The sequence below is a fragment of the Penicillium manginii genome (genome assembly GCF_028828005.1).
Source record: "Penicillium manginii strain IBT 31320 chromosome Unknown utg000004l:1.0-7231830.0:1.0-7236170.0, whole genome shotgun sequence".
Classification (NCBI taxonomy): Eukaryota; Fungi; Ascomycota; class Eurotiomycetes; order Eurotiales; family Aspergillaceae; genus Penicillium; species Penicillium manginii.
Genome location: NW_026643105.1, coordinates 1,284,411 through 1,304,034, shown reverse-complemented (window position 1 = coordinate 1,304,034; position 19,624 = coordinate 1,284,411). Strand labels below are relative to the sequence as shown.

General features: G+C 50.3%; 8 protein-coding genes across 8 annotated transcripts; 5 read left to right on the top strand and 3 right to left on the bottom strand.

The window, feature by feature from the left end:
- Nucleotides 1-748: 748 nt before the first annotated feature.
- N7533_004202 (WD repeat PLAP family protein) lies at nt 749-3,270 on the top strand (the record flags this gene model as incomplete). The annotated part of the gene is made up of 4 exons (XM_057100852.1): nt 749-796; nt 881-940; nt 1,009-1,333; nt 1,412-3,270. 4 exons carry the CDS (start codon nt 749-751, stop codon nt 3,268-3,270), a joined length of 2,292 nt encoding a protein of 763 aa, XP_056960482.1.
- Nucleotides 3,271-3,543: 273 nt separating this feature from the next.
- On the bottom strand, nt 3,544-4,449 carry N7533_004201 (NADHX epimerase; the record flags this gene model as incomplete). The annotated part of the gene is made up of 4 exons (XM_057100851.1): nt 3,544-4,076; nt 4,154-4,219; nt 4,278-4,386; nt 4,438-4,449. The coding sequence occupies 4 exons, from the start codon at nt 4,447-4,449 to the stop codon at nt 3,544-3,546; spliced, it is 720 nt and encodes a 239-aa protein (XP_056960481.1).
- A 355-nt stretch (nt 4,450-4,804) lies between these two features.
- N7533_004200 (mitochondrial 37S ribosomal protein bS16m) lies at nt 4,805-5,421 on the top strand (the record flags this gene model as incomplete). Its single annotated transcript, XM_057100850.1, has 3 exons — nt 4,805-4,881; nt 5,053-5,245; nt 5,377-5,421. 3 exons carry the CDS (start codon nt 4,805-4,807, stop codon nt 5,419-5,421), a joined length of 315 nt encoding a protein of 104 aa, XP_056960480.1.
- A 2,266-nt stretch (nt 5,422-7,687) lies between these two features.
- On the top strand, nt 7,688-9,505 carry N7533_004199 (uncharacterized protein; the record flags this gene model as incomplete). The annotated part of the gene is made up of 1 exon (XM_057100849.1): nt 7,688-9,505. One exon carries the CDS (start codon nt 7,688-7,690, stop codon nt 9,503-9,505), a length of 1,818 nt encoding a protein of 605 aa, XP_056960479.1.
- A 1,897-nt stretch (nt 9,506-11,402) lies between these two features.
- On the top strand, nt 11,403-12,618 carry N7533_004198 (uncharacterized protein; the record flags this gene model as incomplete). Its single annotated transcript, XM_057100848.1, has 4 exons — nt 11,403-11,525; nt 11,582-11,677; nt 11,775-12,358; nt 12,426-12,618. 4 exons carry the CDS (start codon nt 11,403-11,405, stop codon nt 12,616-12,618), a joined length of 996 nt encoding a protein of 331 aa, XP_056960478.1.
- A 1,000-nt stretch (nt 12,619-13,618) lies between these two features.
- N7533_004197 (mitochondrial 37S ribosomal protein mS45) lies at nt 13,619-14,975 on the top strand (the record flags this gene model as incomplete). Its single annotated transcript, XM_057100847.1, has 2 exons — nt 13,619-14,068; nt 14,292-14,975. The coding sequence occupies 2 exons, from the start codon at nt 13,619-13,621 to the stop codon at nt 14,973-14,975; spliced, it is 1,134 nt and encodes a 377-aa protein (XP_056960477.1).
- A 302-nt stretch (nt 14,976-15,277) lies between these two features.
- On the bottom strand, nt 15,278-15,502 carry N7533_004196 (uncharacterized protein; the record flags this gene model as incomplete). The annotated part of the gene is made up of 1 exon (XM_057100846.1): nt 15,278-15,502. The coding sequence occupies one exon, from the start codon at nt 15,500-15,502 to the stop codon at nt 15,278-15,280; it is 225 nt and encodes a 74-aa protein (XP_056960476.1).
- Nucleotides 15,503-16,803: 1,301 nt separating this feature from the next.
- N7533_004195 (carboxylesterase/lipase family protein) lies at nt 16,804-18,459 on the bottom strand (the record flags this gene model as incomplete). The annotated part of the gene is made up of 1 exon (XM_057100845.1): nt 16,804-18,459. The coding sequence occupies one exon, from the start codon at nt 18,457-18,459 to the stop codon at nt 16,804-16,806; it is 1,656 nt and encodes a 551-aa protein (XP_056960475.1).
- Between the last annotated feature and the right edge of the window lie 1,165 nt (nt 18,460-19,624).

The following is a 19,624-nucleotide window of genomic DNA, read 5'->3' as shown; positions in this document are numbered from 1 at the left end:
CGTCAGGGTCGTCAAGTCATCAGTACAGAAGAAGCGAACAGTACCAGTGGGATCATACCCCACGTCAACTATTGAGTCCACAGAGTTGATTTCCCAGATGCTGCGATAGCGATATAATTGAGGGTCACCTGCATGCTGAGGTAATGTGCGTGACTAATCCCAATCCGGTTAGTCGCGGCTTTCCTTGCTCCAGTCGGCGTTGACTTGGATGCTTTCCCCTGGTTTGATTGATCAATGGATTCAATTGAATTGAATGAAATTGGTATTATACATGGGTATTGGTCAGGATGACAGACGGTCATGGAACTTGCTAGGTTCAAGAGTATCTCACCTACTCAAGTAGCCAACAGGTGTCTTACTAGATTACTTCTACTACTACAGCTAGCTAAAGCTGATCACGTCCCACTGTATCCATAGTAGATCCGAGACCGAAGACATCTTGATGATTTATTATGGCACGGCTACATAGTAAATTAAACCGATGAGTAATAAAGGCAACAAGTCTGGTTAGTAGTGAAAACATCCAACTAGTAGAGAAGCAAAAAGAAGAAAGCCGACAGCCAAATTCCTCTTTCCTTCTAGCAGGTTCGTCATAGCTCCACCGCCCACGTGATAATATGATGCGCAGGCGGGGACCCCAGAACGACTAAAGGACAACAACGGTCATCGGCGCTGTTCTGCATTAATCAGTGCTCCTTTTGTCGATTCTCTTTGGTCTCTCTCATCTGCAACTCCCCCCGTTGTATGTATGCCTGACTTCAAGCTCTCCGCGTCCCTTGAGGGCCATGGCGATGATGTAAGTCTCAGCTACCCCCGCCATCCACCTCGGTCACCGAAGGTACCCCCGACACAAGATACTGACCACCTCCCCTGACTTCAGGTTCGTGCCGTGGCCTTCCCAAACCCGAATGCAGTCTTCTCGGCGTCTCGTGATGCCACTGTCCGACTCTGGAAGCTCGTCGCATCCCCCTCCCAACCTACGATTACACTATCACCACCCATGGCCAGGCGTTCATCAACACCCTAGCCTACCTCCCTCCCACAGCCCAATACCCCGAGGGTCTTGTTCTTTCTGGTGGTCAAGATACAATCATCGAGGCTCGACAGCCCGGGAAATCAGCAGACGACAATGCTGATGCAATGCTACTGGGACATGCCCATAACATCTGCGCATTGGACGTGTCTCCTGACTCACAATGGGTGGTCAGTGGTAGCTGGGATTCGACTGCTCGCATTTGGAAAGTTGGTCAATGGGAAACTGATAGAATCCTTGATGGTCATGAAGGAAGTGTCTGGGCTGTGCTGGCCTACGACGAGAACACTATCATCACTGGTAAGCTTGATGCCTCACATCTAATCCACTCTTGATATGTTTTTACCCACGGGTTATAACTCACACATTGTCTGTTAGGATGTGCCGACAAAATGATCCGCATTTTTGATACCGCCGGCAATCTTCGAGGAAGCGTCAAGAACTCCGACGATGTCGTCCGAGCCCTGTGTAAAGTTCCAGCGTCAAATCCAACAGGCGCACAGTTCGCCTCCGCCAGCAACGATGGAACGATCAGACTTTACACCCTAGAAGGACGTTTGGTGGCTTCTCTGCATGGCCACGAGAGCTTCGTCTACTCACTTGCCGCCCTGCCATCCGGAGAGCTGGTGAGCTCCGGCGAGGACCGCACAGTGAAGGTATGGAATGGAACCGAGTGCGTTCAGACCATTACTCACCCGGCGATCTCGGTCTGGAGTGTTGCTGCATGTGGTGAGAATGGTGATATTGTTACTGGTGCTAGCGATCGTGTTACGCGTATCTTTACTAGAAGCCCAGACCGAATCGCTTCCCCGGAAGCTGTGGCACAATTTGATCAAGCAGTCAAGGAGTCTTCTATCCCAGCTGAGCAGGTTGGAAAGATAAACAAAGAGCAACTACCCGGCCCAGAGTTCCTCCAGCAAAAGTCTGGAACGAAGGAAGGTCAAGTTCAGATGATTCACCAGACAGATGGCAGTGTCACAGCCCACACCTGGTCATCTGCAACGCAGGAGTGGATAGCTGTAGGTACTGTGGTTGAATCGGCAGGAAGCAGTGGACGCAAGACAGAATACCTCGGACACGACTACGATTATGTGTTCGATGTCGATATTGAGGACGGCAAACCACCTCTCAAACTCCCATATAATGTTTCTCAAAACCCATACGAAGCGGCCACCAAGTTCATCGGAGACAACGAGCTACCTATTTCATATCTCGATCAAGTTGCCAACTTCATCACGCAGAACACACAGGGAGCAGTCATCGGCCAGTCCCAGGAAGCGACACCGGCCGGTGGAGATCCCTGGGGCTCAGAGCGACGATACCGACCCGGGGACGCTACGTCAGAAGAAACCCAGCAACCCGCTCCTGAACCACTCCCGAAGGTTCTCCCCCAGAAAACCTATCTCTCAATTAAGACGGCAAACCTTAAGATCATCACGAAAAAGCTTCAAGAAATCAACGACAAGCTTATTTCAGAGGGTGAAAAGGGCACTACATTAGTTACCTCCGAGATCGATGCGGTCGTCGCGTTATGTGGCCAACTGGAATCTGGCCAGCAACTTGCCGACTCGCCCATTCTCGAGGCCGGTGTCCCATTGGTTTTCAGGGCCGCCACCTCATGGCCGGCTGCGAACAGACTCCCGGCACTGGATCTCCTTCGCCTGTTAGCCGCTGCTGCACCTTTTGTCGCAACTACGGAGTATAACGGAGAGAATCTGGTATCAGGCCTGTTAGCCAGTGGGGCCTTCGATGCACCATTAAGCCCGAACAATGCGATGCTCGTCGTCCGCACATTTGCCAACCTGTTCGAGACCGCCGCTGGTTGGGATTTAGCCATCAACACATTCGACTTGATTGTGACCGGTGTCAAATCCGCACTGGCTAATAGCGGCGAGTCGCCGAATCGCAACCTCACCATCGCCATCACAACCCTTTATATTAACTTTGCTGTCTACATAACCTCTGAGGGAAGAGAGCAGACCCCTGAATCTGCAGAGAAGGCCCTGGTCCTGCTTGAGGAATTGACTAAGATCATCGCCAACGAGAAGGATTCCGAAGCAGTCTACCGTGGACTCGTCGCCCTGGGTACTATAACCAAGGCCCTGGGCGCCGAAGTCAAGAGTGCCGCGAAGGAAGTTTACGAAGTCGACAGTGTTCTTTCCCGGGTCTCGGGATCAGGTGCTGGCAAGGAACCACGAGTGAAGGGTATTATTCAAGAAATGAGAGAGGCTCTCTAAGAATAATTAACTATTCTTTGAGAAACGCATAGATAGATTCACACTATTACCTCTTAACGACGACCACGCAATCGACTCTACAATCTCATAGTTATCAATTTCCGCATGTCCTTGTTAAATGTCGTAATGGCACAGCCCTTTTCCGATTACGATCTGCACCCTCGTCACAGACATCGCTATTCTACAACCTTGAGAATTCCTACTCAATCGTCTCATATCTCACACCGAAAGGGCCTTGCCAAGGGTGATGGGGCCCTTTCATCTCCCTGATTCCTAGAACCTCGCATCGGCATTCACCCCAACTTCCATCACCTGGTCAATACCAGGATACTTAGGCAAATCGAGCCCATACTTCTCTGCAATAGCCGGTGTCAAAAACCGACCCCCAACAAAGTGCCGCCCAGAAAAGAACTTCACGCAAGGTTTCGGCGCAGAAAGACTAATCAGCGCCGAAGGCATGAATCCAGCCCCGGGGCCATGCTCGGGTGGCCCCGTCGCGATATCCCAAGAACTGGGGGCGTCGACGCTGAGCACGGGGACATTTGAAGCTTCGATTTGCGAAATTATGCCTCCGAATGGATCGCGTAATGGTCCGCCGAAGGAGAAGCCGAAGATTGCGTCGATTAGGAGGGATGTTTCTCCTAGGGCGGTGGGGAAGTTGGCGTCTGTTATGAATGGGATGGAGAGGTTCTCTAGTTGGGTGCGGAGGCGGGTGTAGAGTTCGTTTTTGCCTTGTTTTGGGTAGTAGATTGATGGGTTGTAGCCGTATTGGGCTAGATGTCGTGCCGCTACGAGGCCATCGCCGCCTGTTGGTTGGTTGGGTTAACATTGTACTGGGGACTGGGTTGGTGGTGCCTTCAGTTAGGTGGACAGAGGGCTTTACCATTGTTTCCTGGTCCGCAGACTATGAGGATATTCTTCCCTGCTGAAAGCGGGTGGATGCGCCAGACTTTTTCTTGTTAGAATGGGATCGATTTACTGTTCTTTGCGATATAGTGAGTGCTCACCTGCTTGTGACACGGACAGGCCGGCTAGTTCCATCAGTTGGTCGAGAGACCAACCGCCCATGTCCATTAAGTCTTTGTCCAGAGAGGCAGCATCCTTGGCGGAGATTGCCTAGTCACGAGTCAGTCGGGTTCTATCCACAAGATTCCTTCCAGGCCATACCTTCAAAGACATTGTGGCGGCTTTGCTGTAACGACGAGCGGTGGGAAGAGAGCAGCGTCTGAAGAAAGATCGGTGGAACATATAATGTATGTTCCGCTAATTTAACTGTTTGGTTGATCTTTCAAATCGAAATGTAGTGCGATAGAAAGCAGCGCGTCTCGAATTTCTTTTTAATTGAAAAGACAAGAAGCAGGTTGGCAGGTTGATGTATACCTCGTTGCATCATCCCCGCGGTCCCCGCTATTCCTAATCGGGAACCCGGAAAAAACCAGCCCCGAACCTCCTAAGTTTGAACTCCGCAAAAGTTCAAGTTGGTCTTGAGTATTCCGCGATTTCAATCACCATCACGAACATCACAACCGCCGCCATGGTCCTTCGAATCCGATTGGCACGCTTCGGCAACAAGCATCAGCCCTTCTACAATATTGTTGTTGCGCAAGCCCGGTGCGTTTGCTCCCACTCCAATCCACTCCAATCCAGAATTGCGGACCTTCCTTTCCTCCGACAGCATTCGCGCATACCCCCGGCGGAATGGACTGGCCGACTCTTCAGATCCAATTGGCAATTGCTGCTTTAACAGAATTGTGCTGATCATGGCTAACCTATCCGTTATAGATCTGCCCGTGGCTCCAAGCCCCTCGAGGTCATCGGCACGTACAATCCTCTCCCGGCTGCCCGCACCGATGTATCGGACGCGACCTCTGCGCCGCGCGCATTCAAAGACATCACTCTCGATAAAGTACGAGCGAAGTACTGGCTCGGTGTTGGGGCGCAGGCCAGCGACCCTGTGTGGAAGTTGTTGAACCTGGTGGGTCGAGTCGATGCTACAAATGGATTAGATGGAACGGGATGGATGGCCTAGATGTGGCTGTCTCGTCTTGATCCTTTTGTCTTTTTTTTCCCAACTATGAAGGAAATGGTTTCTAACGGTTTCTCTAGGCTCGTCTGGTGGAAGAGAAGCCCAAGACCTACAACAAGGCATGAAATGATGCCGGAACCCTAGCCTAGCCACTTTCTCTCCTACGAGACTCGATTTTGCACGCTACATAGCCGTACAGCGGCATGCGGCATTCCATCCAGAATAAGCTGGCAGTGCACGCGGCGTGTATTTTTTCTCTCTCTCCTTCGACTGGCATTTTGCGGCGTTTTGTGAACTCTTTGGGAATCCCCGGGCCTTAGGATCCCGTCTATCTAGTCCTATGTATATTATGTGACAGCCTCGAATGAATCTAGCCTTGCAAAAGTCTATTCCAGGAAATAACAGGGATGAGGTGGGGGGAGTGTGCATACTCCGTACACACATGGACAATAGGGCGCGTGGGGAAAAAGCAACGGCCGACTCCATATCCGTACAAGGTACAGTATACAGAGTATAGCCCTGTGTAAACTAAGTGATCTAGTGTGGACGAGTAGTAGTTCGAGGAGCGGTCATAGGCGCGTCACAACACCAGTCACGAATCAGGAAAATCACGCCCAAGCTCAGGGACGACTAGGCCTACCAAGTGATTTGCTACGCCCACGGCCCAACCACACCAACTGGCAGCGTTGGATAAGCCCAAGCCAGTTGCGCGGGCGGTCCAATCCGAAGGGGAATCGGGCTGGTGAGTGCAGTCATTGGTCCACTCTGGAGGATCGCCCGTCTTTTTGAGTTTGTAAATTCCATGGGCGGTGCCAGCAGGGGCTTTTTTCTTGTTTGTATTGTAGGGGGGAGATGGAGTAGACTATAACTCTGTAATGAGATTTAGACAGAGAGAGAGAGGATCCCATATTGGATACTGGGGCTCCTGATTATGACAAAGCGGTCAGCTGCCTTTTTCCCCAGATCAACCCGGAATGTGCACGGTCACCCGCCCTGATGTGCCCACCCTTTTCATTACCCCCTTTGTTCAAGTTGGCGCGGGCTCTTTGACGGGTTCACACGAGGATGTGCAAGGAACCCAGGTCCTGTGTGGGTCAGTAAGCAGCAAAGCACTTCGATCCATCCCGACTTCGAGGCGCCGATCGGGTCGAGGCCGATGTCCAATCGATGGCGCTGATTGCCGCAGAGCCGAGGTGATGCCTGATCAATGTACAGTTTACCTTAAAAGGTACTCCCCCCTGTCAATACTCCTTGGTACTTCTGGAACTGCTGCATGTCCGTTGAGATGTCAGCACCCGGCTGCCTGGGACGAGCTATGGCCGAGGCTTACTACTTAGGTATAGTAATGGACTGTTCTGGTCCCGTTAGTCTGATATTTAGGGTGCTAGGCTTGTTAGTGGCTAAGGTACCAACTTGGAGTGCATGGGGGGGAGGGAGAGAGAGAGAGAAGTACAGACTGCAGTCTGTGCATAGGAGTTATAGATACGAAGCTATGTATATGATGTGGTACGGGGTAGGCTGCTGCATAGAGAATGTATTCACCTGGGCATAGCTACTCCGTACCTGGGCAGGCACTATGACTCTAACTAGGCAGAATAGTCTACTCCGTATTGTAACCCATTCAATGCAATTCTAGAATCTCCAACATTCCACACTAGGGACACGCACTTTTCCCACGTTCTGCAACCGGCCAGGTTCCCATCTGAGAGAGATGTAATTGAATGACAGTGTATGGTAATTTTGTGGGACAGTACCCAGCTCCACTATGGATAACTCCGCATCAACTGGGGTCTCCTACCCTCCTGTAAATGTGTATGATACATGTACCCATCCCGTTTGAGGCGCGTCGTGAAGCAGATCCATGGATCTGGCTCTGACTGTGGACTCCCTCGACCGTTCCGGACTCTTTTCTCTCTCTCCCCTTGCCCCTTCTCTTTGCCCCCCCCCCTCCTATCTCTCTTGTCTCTTTCATCATTTTCCCATCCCCCCCCTCCTCCACCAACACACCCCCCTTTTTTGCATCCATCTTTCCTGTTTGGCGTCGCGCGACTTCGCTTCCTCTCTCTCTACGTTCTGTCGACATATCACCTCCCACCCCCCCCTACCCCGGTCCTTCCACCTTAACCACACGCGCTCTGTCGCATATCGATCAGAGGTGCTTCGACTCGCGACCTTCGATTGAAATCATTACATTCGCCGTCCCCCAAACTTCCTCTCTACAAATTCGCGCGCCGCTTTCCATAACGATCGCCTCTTCGCGCGCTCTCATCCGAGATCCGTTACAAGCCACTCCTGTTCCGTCGCTGCGCTGTTGGAACTTTTGAACTTGCGTCTGTGTCGCGACAAGGGAAAATCAAAATTTCTCGACACCATCTCAGCACCTCGTGAGGTATGAGCAGCAGCTCGAACCAGTCCACTCGAACGAGTCCTGGCTCTTTCGGAACGACCCAGCGCACCGAGTCGGTTTCCTCTGGCTCCTCGCCCACACAACTTCCTCCTAAGGCGCCTGTGAGAAATCAGCATGCGATGTCGACCGACGTGTACAGTCCAACCGTCTCGCAAGCGCCCAGTTCTCTAGCTCCTACCTTCAGTCACCCCTTCTCGCCTATCGGCTCCTCTTCTTTCGACAACGGAATGCGCCTCGGTGATTCCGACCGCAACATCCAGGCCATGAATGGTTTGGGGCGAACCCCCAGTGGGAGTGGCGCGATTTTGATGCGCAAGCTCCCGCGCAACACCAGTCGCGAAGCTCTTCGCAGCATGCTCCTTTTCGCTAAGGATTTCGTCGACGCCGATTTCGTCAATTCCGACCATCCAGAAGACGATGGTTTCCTGAGCGCGATCGCCCGTTTCAATACTCTCCCTGCCGCTGAAGAAGCGCGTGCTCTCCTTGACGGTAAACCAAATTCCAAAAACGACGCGAAAATGGTTGTGGAGATGTATCCTGGCGCGGTCGGCTCCAATCTCTCCAACACGCGTCGCAACACAATCGATCACACCGCGACCCGTGGACTGTTGCCTGGCTCGCGTCAATCATCGCGTTTCAACGGTACCTTCCAAAGCCTGGAAATCTCCAGACTCAACAATCCATCGAACCAACCCATCGGCGAAGGCCTCCACTCTGCATCCGAGTCTGGTTCGCGTCTGCACAACCTCTTCTCCCCACAATCTCCTATCGGAAACGGTGTTGGCGATCTGCCCCGAGTAACGGGCAAGTCTATGATTGATGAAGATCCCGATGAGGAAACAGGCGAGCTACTCAAGGACCCGGTGGGCTACGCGGAAAACGGTCATTCAGCATCTGTCTCGGCCCCGCGTCGGTCAACCAACCCCCAGATCCCGACCGGTCGATTTGCCAATATGTCTCTCTCCACAGCCATGTCATCCCCGCCCCTCCCGAACTATGCCTCTGGTGATCCTCGGCAACGTATGAGCAGCAACGGTCCTCAGTCAGCCTACCCTAGCTCAGCCAACCACAGCCACGGTCACAGCTTCCCCTATAGCAGCCAACATACACCTCGTCATAGCTTGCCTGCTGCGAATCCCAACGACCTCAACCCACCGTGCAACACTCTCTACGTCGGTAATCTGCCACCAGACACCTCGGAGGAAGAGCTGAAAGCCCTCTTCTCCAAACAGCGCGGTTACAAGCGACTTTGCTTCCGTAACAAGCAGAATGGACCCATGTGCTTCGTGGAATTTGACGAGGTCGCCATGGCCAGCAAAGCACTCAACGAGTTATACGGATACAAGCTGTCTAATAGCGTCAAGACAGGCATCCGTCTGAGTTTCTCCAAGAACCCTCTGGGTGTCCGTTCAGGCCAGCCCGGTAGCATGAACGCCGGCAATCCCCTCTCGGGACCGGGCGGAACTCCCACTGGTAGCAACCTGGGCAGCATGCATAGCCATATGTTTTCCTCGGTTAGCGGCCCACCTCCAGGCCTGGCTGCGCCCCCTGGTCTGGCTATGCCTATGCCACAGCGAAACGGTGGAGGAAACCCCATCCACAACCAGGGTCAAGGTCAGGGTCACCCCCACGCCATGATTGGTAACAATAACTTCAATCACAACTCGGGCCTGGGGATCCGGACCAACGGAGGCAACTCAATGATGATGTCCCCGCCGCCTAGTGGTACTCCCAACAACAACGCGGGACCGAATATGAATGGCTTCAATACCTTCTATCCTGATTACATGATGGGCCGTTGAGGCTCAAAAGCATTATATTTGAGATAATGTCCGGCATGTTTGATGAACGAACTATGGGGTATTTGGCGCATTGGGGGTTCCTTTCTTTTCGCGAGTTAGATCAGCATTCGGCGGCTGCATACCTCTCGGGAGTATTGATTCGGGCTCTGCTTTTTTGTCTTTTTTGCCTCTAATGTCTCTTTTATTCAGTATCTCTGGCTCTTGCGTGATGCGATTCTTTTTTTTTTATTCCTTACCACTTTGCTATTTTTTTTATTTTTTTTTGCATGGGGACTCGGGCGCACTTTTACCATTCCTTTTTCCGCTTATTGTTTCCCTTGGGAGGATTTGCATTTCAGGTCATCGTCAAGTTTGTATTCTTACTGTGGTCGGTGTGCAAGCGCTTGCACGGCGCATTCTTCTGTCCACTATCTACGTTTTATCATCACCACCTCATACCCTTGCGTGCTCTTGTTTGCTATTTCTGTTTTATTATGTTTGCCTCTTTTTTTCTCCGCCCGCGCCTTCTCTCTCTCTCGACTTTCGCTATCCGACTTTTTCCTCAATCAGCTCAAGATTTATTCTGTCAATGGCTTTCATGTCGGAGAGACTCAACGCGCGGTGTCGCCTATTTCAAACCGTGATTCCCCTTTACATCCTATTTTTTTGCGTTTTGTCTCCTTTTTTTATCAATGCATTTTCAACGCGAACCGGAAATGGAATTTTTGCTATTTACCTTGCGCTTTTGCAATTATCAACTCCCTTCCTCTATGCAAGTATTCGAAGAAGTATTTCTGCTCTGCTCTCTAATCTCCCATGGGATGGCTTTTACTTTGCCCAAATTTCTTATCTTCTCTCTTTCTCTACATCTTTCCTCCTTCCATCTCTCCTATTTTCTCTCTTAATCATCCTTCGCTTGTCATTTGGATGACATGAGCTACCGGATATTTGTAGGCTCAATTTCTTATCTATTCCCACACGCGTCAGGGGAGTTTCCCAAAGGGTCATCTTCAAGTTGCTTGTTTCCCGCCTTATCATACACCTGGCCAGCGATGGACAAATATGGCAAGAAGAAATGGCGTCTGGCGCTTCGGTTATCTGTATCACTTCATCGGATGCTTGCATAGGTGGTGCATGTGGCATGGCAGGATATGGTATGGACATTGCCTAAGGCGAAGACACTCGGTCCCGATTTCGCCGAGGCTTTCCTTCCCCAGTCGTTTTCTTCGTTTTTGATATGACGTGGATTTGGATATGGATACAATGAGGTGCCTTTATTTTGCTATCTCTTCTGTCATGCGCTTTTTTCAAAGATTATTACTAGTTATTATCAATGTGAAGGGACTTGCTGGATCATCGTGAACTCCAGGGCTCCAGGGCTACCAGTAGTAGTATTCTGAGTACTATACCTAGGTACGGACCCTGCTCCGGCACAACTTCGACCAACGGTCTCTGCGGCGCTGATAATAGTGATTATACTTGCTTCGGCTCCGATTTTGGGTCTTGTTGCAGCATCTATGGATACTGGTAAGTGAATGATCGGGTCAATGACTGTCCGAGGCCATACTGACCGAGATGACAGTGGATCCACCGACGAATATTGTGCATCGGCTATCTGTGATAGTTCTTATGGCGGATGTAATTGAGGGCAAACCAATAGACCCACTGGTAGACTCAAGAGTCAAAACTCCAAGGTTCAAAAGCTGGTGGCAGGTGGAGGAGGCCCACTTAAGCATAAAATTACCAGGGTCTTATAATGTCTTGTAATATTAGCTCTGCTGTATGATGCTTAGTAGCCATCCACATTTTTCACCTTGTAACTCTCCAGGGCTTTTTTTTTGTTGGAAGGCTCCTCATTCATCTGCCCCTTTGGCTCCTTCCTTTGACTTTTTTTTTTCTACACAAATTAAATTTCAAAATGTCACAGTCGGCATCAGACGCGTCTTGGCCCGCGGCCATTCCCGAGATCCACCTTCATCCGACGGATTTATCCCGAGATGAGCTGCCGAAAGAAGCGAAAGGATGGCTGCTATTCGTAAAGGTAGGGTGCAGGAATGCCCTGGTATAAGAATTTATAGTACTAACAGGTACATATAGGAACAATTCCAGCCAGTCTCAACCCCAGATAATGGGCTACGTCAACGGCGAGCCCTAATTGAGAAATGGGCTACCGCCAGTCAGGAATTCCGCGAGGTCCGTACAGCCAATTCTGAGGATTTTTCACCCTCTTCACCTCCCTTCATCTCGTATTTCTCGCTTCTGTGACTTGAGGTTTAATGATAATTTGCAGTCTTACCATAGCCGTGCCCCAGCATGCACTTCAGCTCTCGACTACCCGGCTTCATTGCTGTCGCAGCAAGCCCCAAGACCCAACAAGAGGTTCCTTTGTCTGCCACCTGTAGACTCGCAGACTCACCCTCGGAACTACATTCATCTTGTGAAGCTCCTGATTATGCTGTATATCCATCAAGATGAATGGAATGGGCTGCATCCTTTCGACGGAGCGGGGGCGGGCAACGCACCGCGCTGCCATATCCCAGAGTTTCTTAACCTCGCGACGCCCATCGCGCTCAGTGATATCCTCTCCGAGCTGTACCTTGCCTCGGCGGATTTCCACGCTCTCTCGATGACCCGGAGTGGCACGGTAGTGTTCGCCGATGGGCCGGACTACACGTGGTACCTGATTGAGGGGCCAGGGCTTGCCACGGGGCGAATGACCGTGGCTGAGTTTGGCTCTAACGGCAGTGTCCGCGATTCTCTTGTTCGTCGAGCCTGGAATATGGGTCCGATAATGTCCTTTGGTCAGGATTTGGGCCGGCGGGTCGTGGATTTAGCAGAGTCAGCGATTGGGGGTCCGCCGCAGTATAACGAGCCGTAAGTTCTCTTCCCCATAATTGTAGCCCCATTTTCAGGTCCTAACATGACATTCCGATGGAAATAGTTTGGATATGGATCTTCCCATTATTGAACTCTTGGAGTCAACAAGAAAGAGCAGCAGGTTCCTCTATGAGGGATACGGCTATATGGACCTCTGGGTGCGCATTATCGAGCAAAATGCGCCTGGGTATCTGGACCTTGAGGCTCAGGGGCGGGTGTTGGAATTCAAGCTTGATAATCTGCGTAATGTTAGGTAGGCTTTGATGCTCACTTAGGTGCGATGCCCTGTGGTAGCGGTCCTGACAGGTCTTGTATCTGACCCTTCCATCTTCGATATTTTATCAAAACAAGTACTCCTACCTGCATCCATGTATTAACGCCTGAGGATTGGCTTGGGGGGGGGGGGGGGGCACTGAAGAAAAGGATTACTGCAAGGATACAGAATTTAATATACAGTAAGACACAATTTGAACACTCCAGGAATCGAAGGAAAAGACCTTGAGAGTAGTCTTTGAGTCTAGTAGCCCTTGAGTCTAGTAGCCCAGTTTAGGGTCAACAATACGATTGTTACAACCCATTTCAAATCATATGTCTTCAGTGAAAATTTGTTACCTAAGGCAAGTAGGTTCTGGGAGTAAAAATCTATATAGATTCTGATAGGGTAGAAATGCTGGTTTCATACTGCTGATTATTATAGTGAACTACAAAATGTGAACCGTGACTACCATGGCCATATATAATAAGCCATGTCTTTCTGGATGAGAGACTGATTAAAAAGTAGGCCCATTTATTTGCACTAGCGCCATCCGTTTATTGAGGTAGGTAACTCATGATACTGGCCCTATAGTGCGATTGGTTGGTGAACCAGAGGACTGGGAGTAGGCCCAGTGAGCAAAAGCGGCGAGAGAGTGAGCACCAACATTGAATCTGGAGCTTTGGAAGGGGCAACCAAAAATCGGCAGGAGAAGTCTAGTACGTAGGTAGGTAGGTAGGTAGGTATAGAGGTCTTCCCGTAGCTACGGGATATCACGTGACTCCACAAGTCAAGTCAACTTTTCCGCGCCGGAAAGTTTCTGCCACAAACATAACTCCAATCCTCACAAATCCTCACACGACCTCCCATCCACCAATTGCCGCATTGGCTGTTGAGGGCTGCTGGGCTTGCTGTATTATAGTACAGCAATCGGAATATCGCATTTAATATTGTTTTATTCTACGATTCCCGGCTTTCCCGGGGTCGTTCTCAACACATCCAAGATGGCCCCCCGGATACAGAGCCGGAGCGTGTCCAATCTTCTCCCCTACATCACATCTTCCTCCTCCATCACATCATCCTCTATTCCCTCTCTATGTTCCTCATCACAATCCTCCCGTTATTTCTCTACCACACCGGCTCCACAGACTAAGCTTCGTCGGCAAATGTTTGAATGGCTTTCCACCCAAGGATCTGGTCTCAAGCACCACACTCCTGGCGAGACCAACTACTTGAGGATGGCGGATGGCAGCCAGTCCAATCGACCTTTCCCGAACAACATGACCTTCATTAGTGAGCCTGTCCTCAGCGAGGAGCTCCGGAATGAAGTTTATTTCCGCGTTAAGGAGCAGAAGAAGAGTCCACGTGCTGTCAGTGTCGAGCTCGGTATTGACATGAACCGCATTGCTGCCGTGGTGCGATTAGTCGAACTCGAGCGAAGGCAACGAGACAAGGTAAATTTTTCTTCCCCCCCCTCCCTGCTTCTTTTTGAATTTCACCTCCACCCCGACGCAAAATGATGAGACACCAAAAAATCGATTAGTCTTGAAGACACAGGCTTTGCTTGACTGGTTAAAACTCCCTTTTTACTGATACAATTGCTGTCATCCCACTTATTCTGGTTTACACTTGCATATTCTGGCTCGGTGACGTGGCTAACATATCTCGATCCATCAGGGTAAACCTTTAGCATTGCCATACGCTCGTGCTGTGCACGAAATGGTCCCCACTACTCCCCTCGCCCAGGCTGGCGAACGTCAACCCTACCACGAACCTATCAATGACCTCCCCGTCCACCCTCTCACCGGCGCCCAGATCTTCTATCCTGTCCCTGAATCGCGACCCTTCACCCGTGTCGACGCTGGCCGCGTATTCTCCGGTGCCCCAAAACTAGAGAAGAAGGTCAGCGACAAGATCACACATCCTTCGGACCTGGTGGATGATCTTGTTCAAAAGCCCGGCTCTATCGAGTGGGTTGGTAAGGGTGACAACGCCCGCCAGGTCCTGCAGCCAGCGGATGTGCGTATCCCTCACCCACAACTGGTTCAACTGGCTCGGGACCGCGCCGCGTTCCCCGAAGAGCGCCGCACCGTTACCCAGCGCCACACGGAGCGTCTGGAGCGCCAGGAGAAGGCCGAGAAGGAGCGTGCCGCTCGTGCCGCTGAGCGCCGTAACCGAAATACCGAGACGATTGACCCTAAGGATAGCCGCTTTAGCTTCCGCATCAAGGACGCCGTCGTCAGCGAAGAGACTGTTGGCAAGAATGGCCGCGCGCCATGGGCCCCTGGTCGCCGTTACGGTGTGCCGACTAATGACCGCACCCGTGGCACGGTCAAGATCCCTACTCGCGTGAATGTTTAGGTTCGATCTTGACTACTATGCTTATTTGCGTCTTGAATCTCCAAGGAGATCTTTGTAACTTGTACTTATACTGTATGGCGGTGTTTCTAGTCGACCGTGTATCTATACCAACACTACCAACCATATCATGGAATTTATTCATATTCATATCCATATTCTTTCATCTCTGCGTGTCCTAATTTGGTCTTCAAGTTTCCCCGAAATGGTATTATCAATAAGCAATGGTCAAAAACTCTTAGACGTCTTGAAACTCCCGCAATCAAGTCCCCCTCGACTTTGAAGTCCACTTCCAATGGAACTCATCAGTGAACCTCCCCAACGGAACGGCATCTCCCTCTGCCCTTTCGCACACCAACCCATCCAGCCAAAGCATCCGACTCGGGTTCGGAGCTCGGTTCTTGCGTGAAAAGGTCTCGAATTGAGATCATAAGGCTCTGAGCCCAGGAGGTTGTGTTGGTATTCGTAGCTGATGCCGCGGTGGTTGTGGTTGTGGTATCACCACCGGAGACGGCAGAGGACGGCTGCATGCTTGCCAGAGAAAATAAGGCGATATGTAGCGAGCTGAGAGGAGACTGTAGAGGAATACGAAACAGCCAACTGATCGAGAAATCTGCTTTCTTTGGGGGTAGCAGCGAGGGTGATAAATCGTTTTCAAAGAAGCGAAGGTATAGGTGGTACTAGTAGTCGATTTCAAGTTGAAGTTATTGAACCCAGACTGAAGTTGAAGAAGCACCTGGAACCAGAGATACGAAAGAGCGGGGAAGTGAATGTGAATGATCTGTAGAAGCAGAGGAGCCGAGCTCGTGATATTAAAATGGCTGCTCGTGCCGCATGAGACTTGCAGGCACTGGCATGCGGCGCGGCCTGAACAAAGCAACGAACAATCCGTACAATCAGCTCCACGCGCCACCCTTTTCGTTGGCCTACGGGTCCGGAAACGCTGTACTACTAAGAGCCATGCACACACGGGAAAAGCCAAGCAAGGAGATATATTACGCCAGGAAAAGGAAAATGAGAAGAGAGAATGAAAGGAGACTGTCGTTTTATTCCAAGGGTTGTATTCATCCTCTCTGACTTTAGTCAAGCCCCCAGGGTAGGACATGACAGACATTATTTGAAAGGTTAGATTTGGCATCGGGCAAGAGAGGCGAGTACAAGGCTGACCAAAAGGGCATATGACACAATCGCACATGAATGCCCCGCTTTCCCTCTTGTCTGATCTGGGAGATCTGTAAGACATATCACATCCAGGCCATGGCTGCTTTTTGCACGAGGCGGCCTTGGAAAGTATTAGTGTTCTATGCACTTTGAATATGATGATGGGAAGGTGTACAGAGGTAGAAGACTAGTTCATCGACTAGGCTGGGCCAAGTGTGGAGCAGAACGGAATGTTTTACAGTTCGGAGTATCCTGTCTGCTTTGACTTGCAAGGTTGGATCAACTGATGTGGACCGCGTGATTATCTGGCGATGATCTATTTGGCCAATAGAGAGGGGTTATTTCATATATGCCTTGGGGATATTGCAGGACTTATTGCTTTTTTGTTTGGCTGGAGTCACAGACTCGCAGCTGTGGCTGGAGATGCGGCGCATGGCTGGGACGATCTAGTTCATGCACCTACAAGATACTACTGAATACAAAGAGATCGAGGTTCGTAGATCTGACGCTAGGTAGTCTGTGGAGCTGAAGTAGAATACCGGACCAAAAAAAAAGTTGATAGGTACTTATTCAAGTGTGCCTACGGAGTAGAAAACTCGAATATACATAGTTCTAGATAGATTCCTAAGGATCGTCTCGGATTTGATACCGTGGATCCCGTAGAAATCATCTAGTAAGGTGTCTGCTGGTGGAAGTAGTTCATGATAAGCTTCACCTGCTCCGGCTTTGCGATAGGCACATTCCCGAAAGAGTTTCCAAGTTCCATGACCTTCTGCGTGCCCTTGGCACTGTTGGGGCTCCAACGTGCCAACGAACCCTTGCCGGTATACGAGCCACCCTGGTTAGGGTCCAGCGTCTTTGCGAAGTTGGCCCAGTATGCCGACATTTGCTCCTGGATCTCATAATCCTTCGCGGTGAAGGGGTAGGTATCGGTGTTGGCGTATAGCGCATTCAGGGCGTACATGATCTCTGACTGGTGGAATGCGCCCATGTTCTGGCCCGGAGGAGCGTGAGTCCAGTAGTAGGTATAGAAGTTGGAAGAGGCGGCCTTGTACCACTCGGTTGCGTAGGCCCAAGAGCCAATCAGTGAGGTATCGCGAGCGGCGGCATTCCAGGCTTGGTTGGCGATGGTTTGGTTGTTGTGCGATGGGTACAGGTGGAAGTATTGGCTGGAAAGATTGCCATACTTGAGGGTGCACCAAGACTCATATTCTTCGACGGTATAGTCATTTGTGGGGCTGGCACCGGATTCATCCTTTGTGTTACCAGTAATCACAGGGACGTCGTTGGCTGGTCCGTTGAGAAGGGTCTCGATGTACTTCTCAGGAAGGACGTAGCCGTCGAGAACGGGCTTGAAGATCAATGGATACCCTGCTGAGATAGCAGTCACCCACCATATAGACTCATTGCCGACACGATCCTGGGAACCGATCAGGAGGTCTTCCATGGAGAGAGTGCGCATCTCCGCAATGCTCGAGACGTTGTGAGCTTTGATGTAGCTCTTGCTATGCTCAATACCAGTGGACATGTTGACGTAGGAAGTAGCAAGACCGGCCAGCAGGGTATCGTAAGGATATCTGATTCCAGACTCAGATATGCCACCGTGGAAATAGCCCTTGAAAAGTGGACTGTTGACGGCATGGTAGACCTGCGATGAGCCGAAAGACTGCCCAGCAACGGTAACTCGGTCTGGATCACCTCCGAAACGAGCGATGTTCTTCTGCACCCATTTCAAAACTTCCAGCTGATCAAGGATACCGTAGTTACCGGAGGTTTGGTGCCCGGTAGCCTTGAATCCCTCAGCATTGAGCTCTGGGTGGGCAAGGTAACCAAAGGCATCGTCACGACGGTTGAATGTAATGAGAATCACATCCTTTAGTGCCATACCTCCACCATACCACCAGGTGTTGTTACTGGTCTCATCAGAGCCCTGATTCCAGACCATCACAGGCAGGTTTGCATCCTTGTTGGCAGCATTGGTCCAGATATTGAGGCTTAGGCAGTCCTCACTAATGTCAGAGGTACCCTGGCTCGGACAAGCAGGGCCAAAGCTTGTGGCCTTCAAGGTCTTGTTCCAGCGTTCACGAGGCTGAGGGGCCTTCCAGCGATTCTGGTATCCAGTATCAGCAGCGAAAGGAATACCCAAGAATGCGGTCACATTTGACTCTGAGATACCAAAGTATTTCTCAAGAGTCGACTGATTGAAATACTGATAACCCTCGACAGGTCCGTAGGATGTCTCAATGACTTTGTCCCATAACTGAGCTTGGGTGACTGCTGCACCTATCGCTAGGGAGAAAAGACCCTTGGTGGTAAAGGAAACCATTTGGATGGATTCACTTCAAGAATAAGTTTGAAGTGTGAAGGGTCTCTCTGCTGGAAGGGGAGAAAATGTGATGGCCAGAAGAACTGGCGATTTTCAAGTTAAATACCCGGGTCATGCACATGTAGGCCTGTTTCCAGGTGGCTCGACTCACGGAGTAAAGATCCCACAAATAGACCGATATTCATATCCCACGTTTGAAGGTACGCCATTGCCGAGCTCCCGAAGTTGCAAGACTGCGGATCAGGAGGTGTGGGGACTAGTTGGATGACGACTGTGGTCCATACTTCAAGTTTTAATTGAACTCACATTCAGGCTGTTATATGTAGGTTTGTAGCTAATGGATGCAATTTTTTCTGTTCGCCTTTCTTTACAGAGAATGCTTCTTCAATGATAGAATTGGTGAATTTGAAAGTAAGATTTACTGCGTCCATAAAAAACTAGCAACAAGGAGCAAAGTTGGCAACTTCATTGATACAGGAGCAATGGATAAGTACATACATACACAGCCCGAGAAAGAAGTGGAGATTCCTGAAGATCGGCTCCCAATTAGTATACTAAAACCGAGCTAAGAAGGGCCGCGTATGCTAAAGAGTCCTCGCATGGTTCTCGACTGTATCTCCGACAAGGTCGGCCTGTCATACCCGATGCAGAATCTCGGGCCGAGTCCATTCCCTGCAGGTACGCACATCTTCTCAGCATCTGGGGCTTGATTCGTATCCAGGGGTATGGGTATATTCAGAGTGTAGATCCCCGAGCTTCAGCCACTGCATAACTTAAATCCGATGGTTGTTTCGCAGTGCCAGAGTGAGTTAAGCACTGGCAGGGGAATGTGATTAGCGCTGATGCTGAAACCAAACCTTGGAAGGCAATCTGAATACGAGCAATTCTGCCAGTTTTTTGACGTTTTATAGTTAATGTTTCGGTTTTGAGATAATTAATTCATCTACTATTATTTGTTTTTTTGCCATTACTTTATATTGGTATGTATCTAATTGGCCATTTCATAATAGGATTGTTCTAAATCATTGATGAAATTCTATGAGTAATGCGATAAAACCAACCAGTGCCGAAACAGAACACCAATAGCCAGATCCGTTTTTTAATCCTTCAAGTTCAGTCAGATGCAATGAAAATCCGCAATGGGAGTGCCTTTAAGTTTATGAGG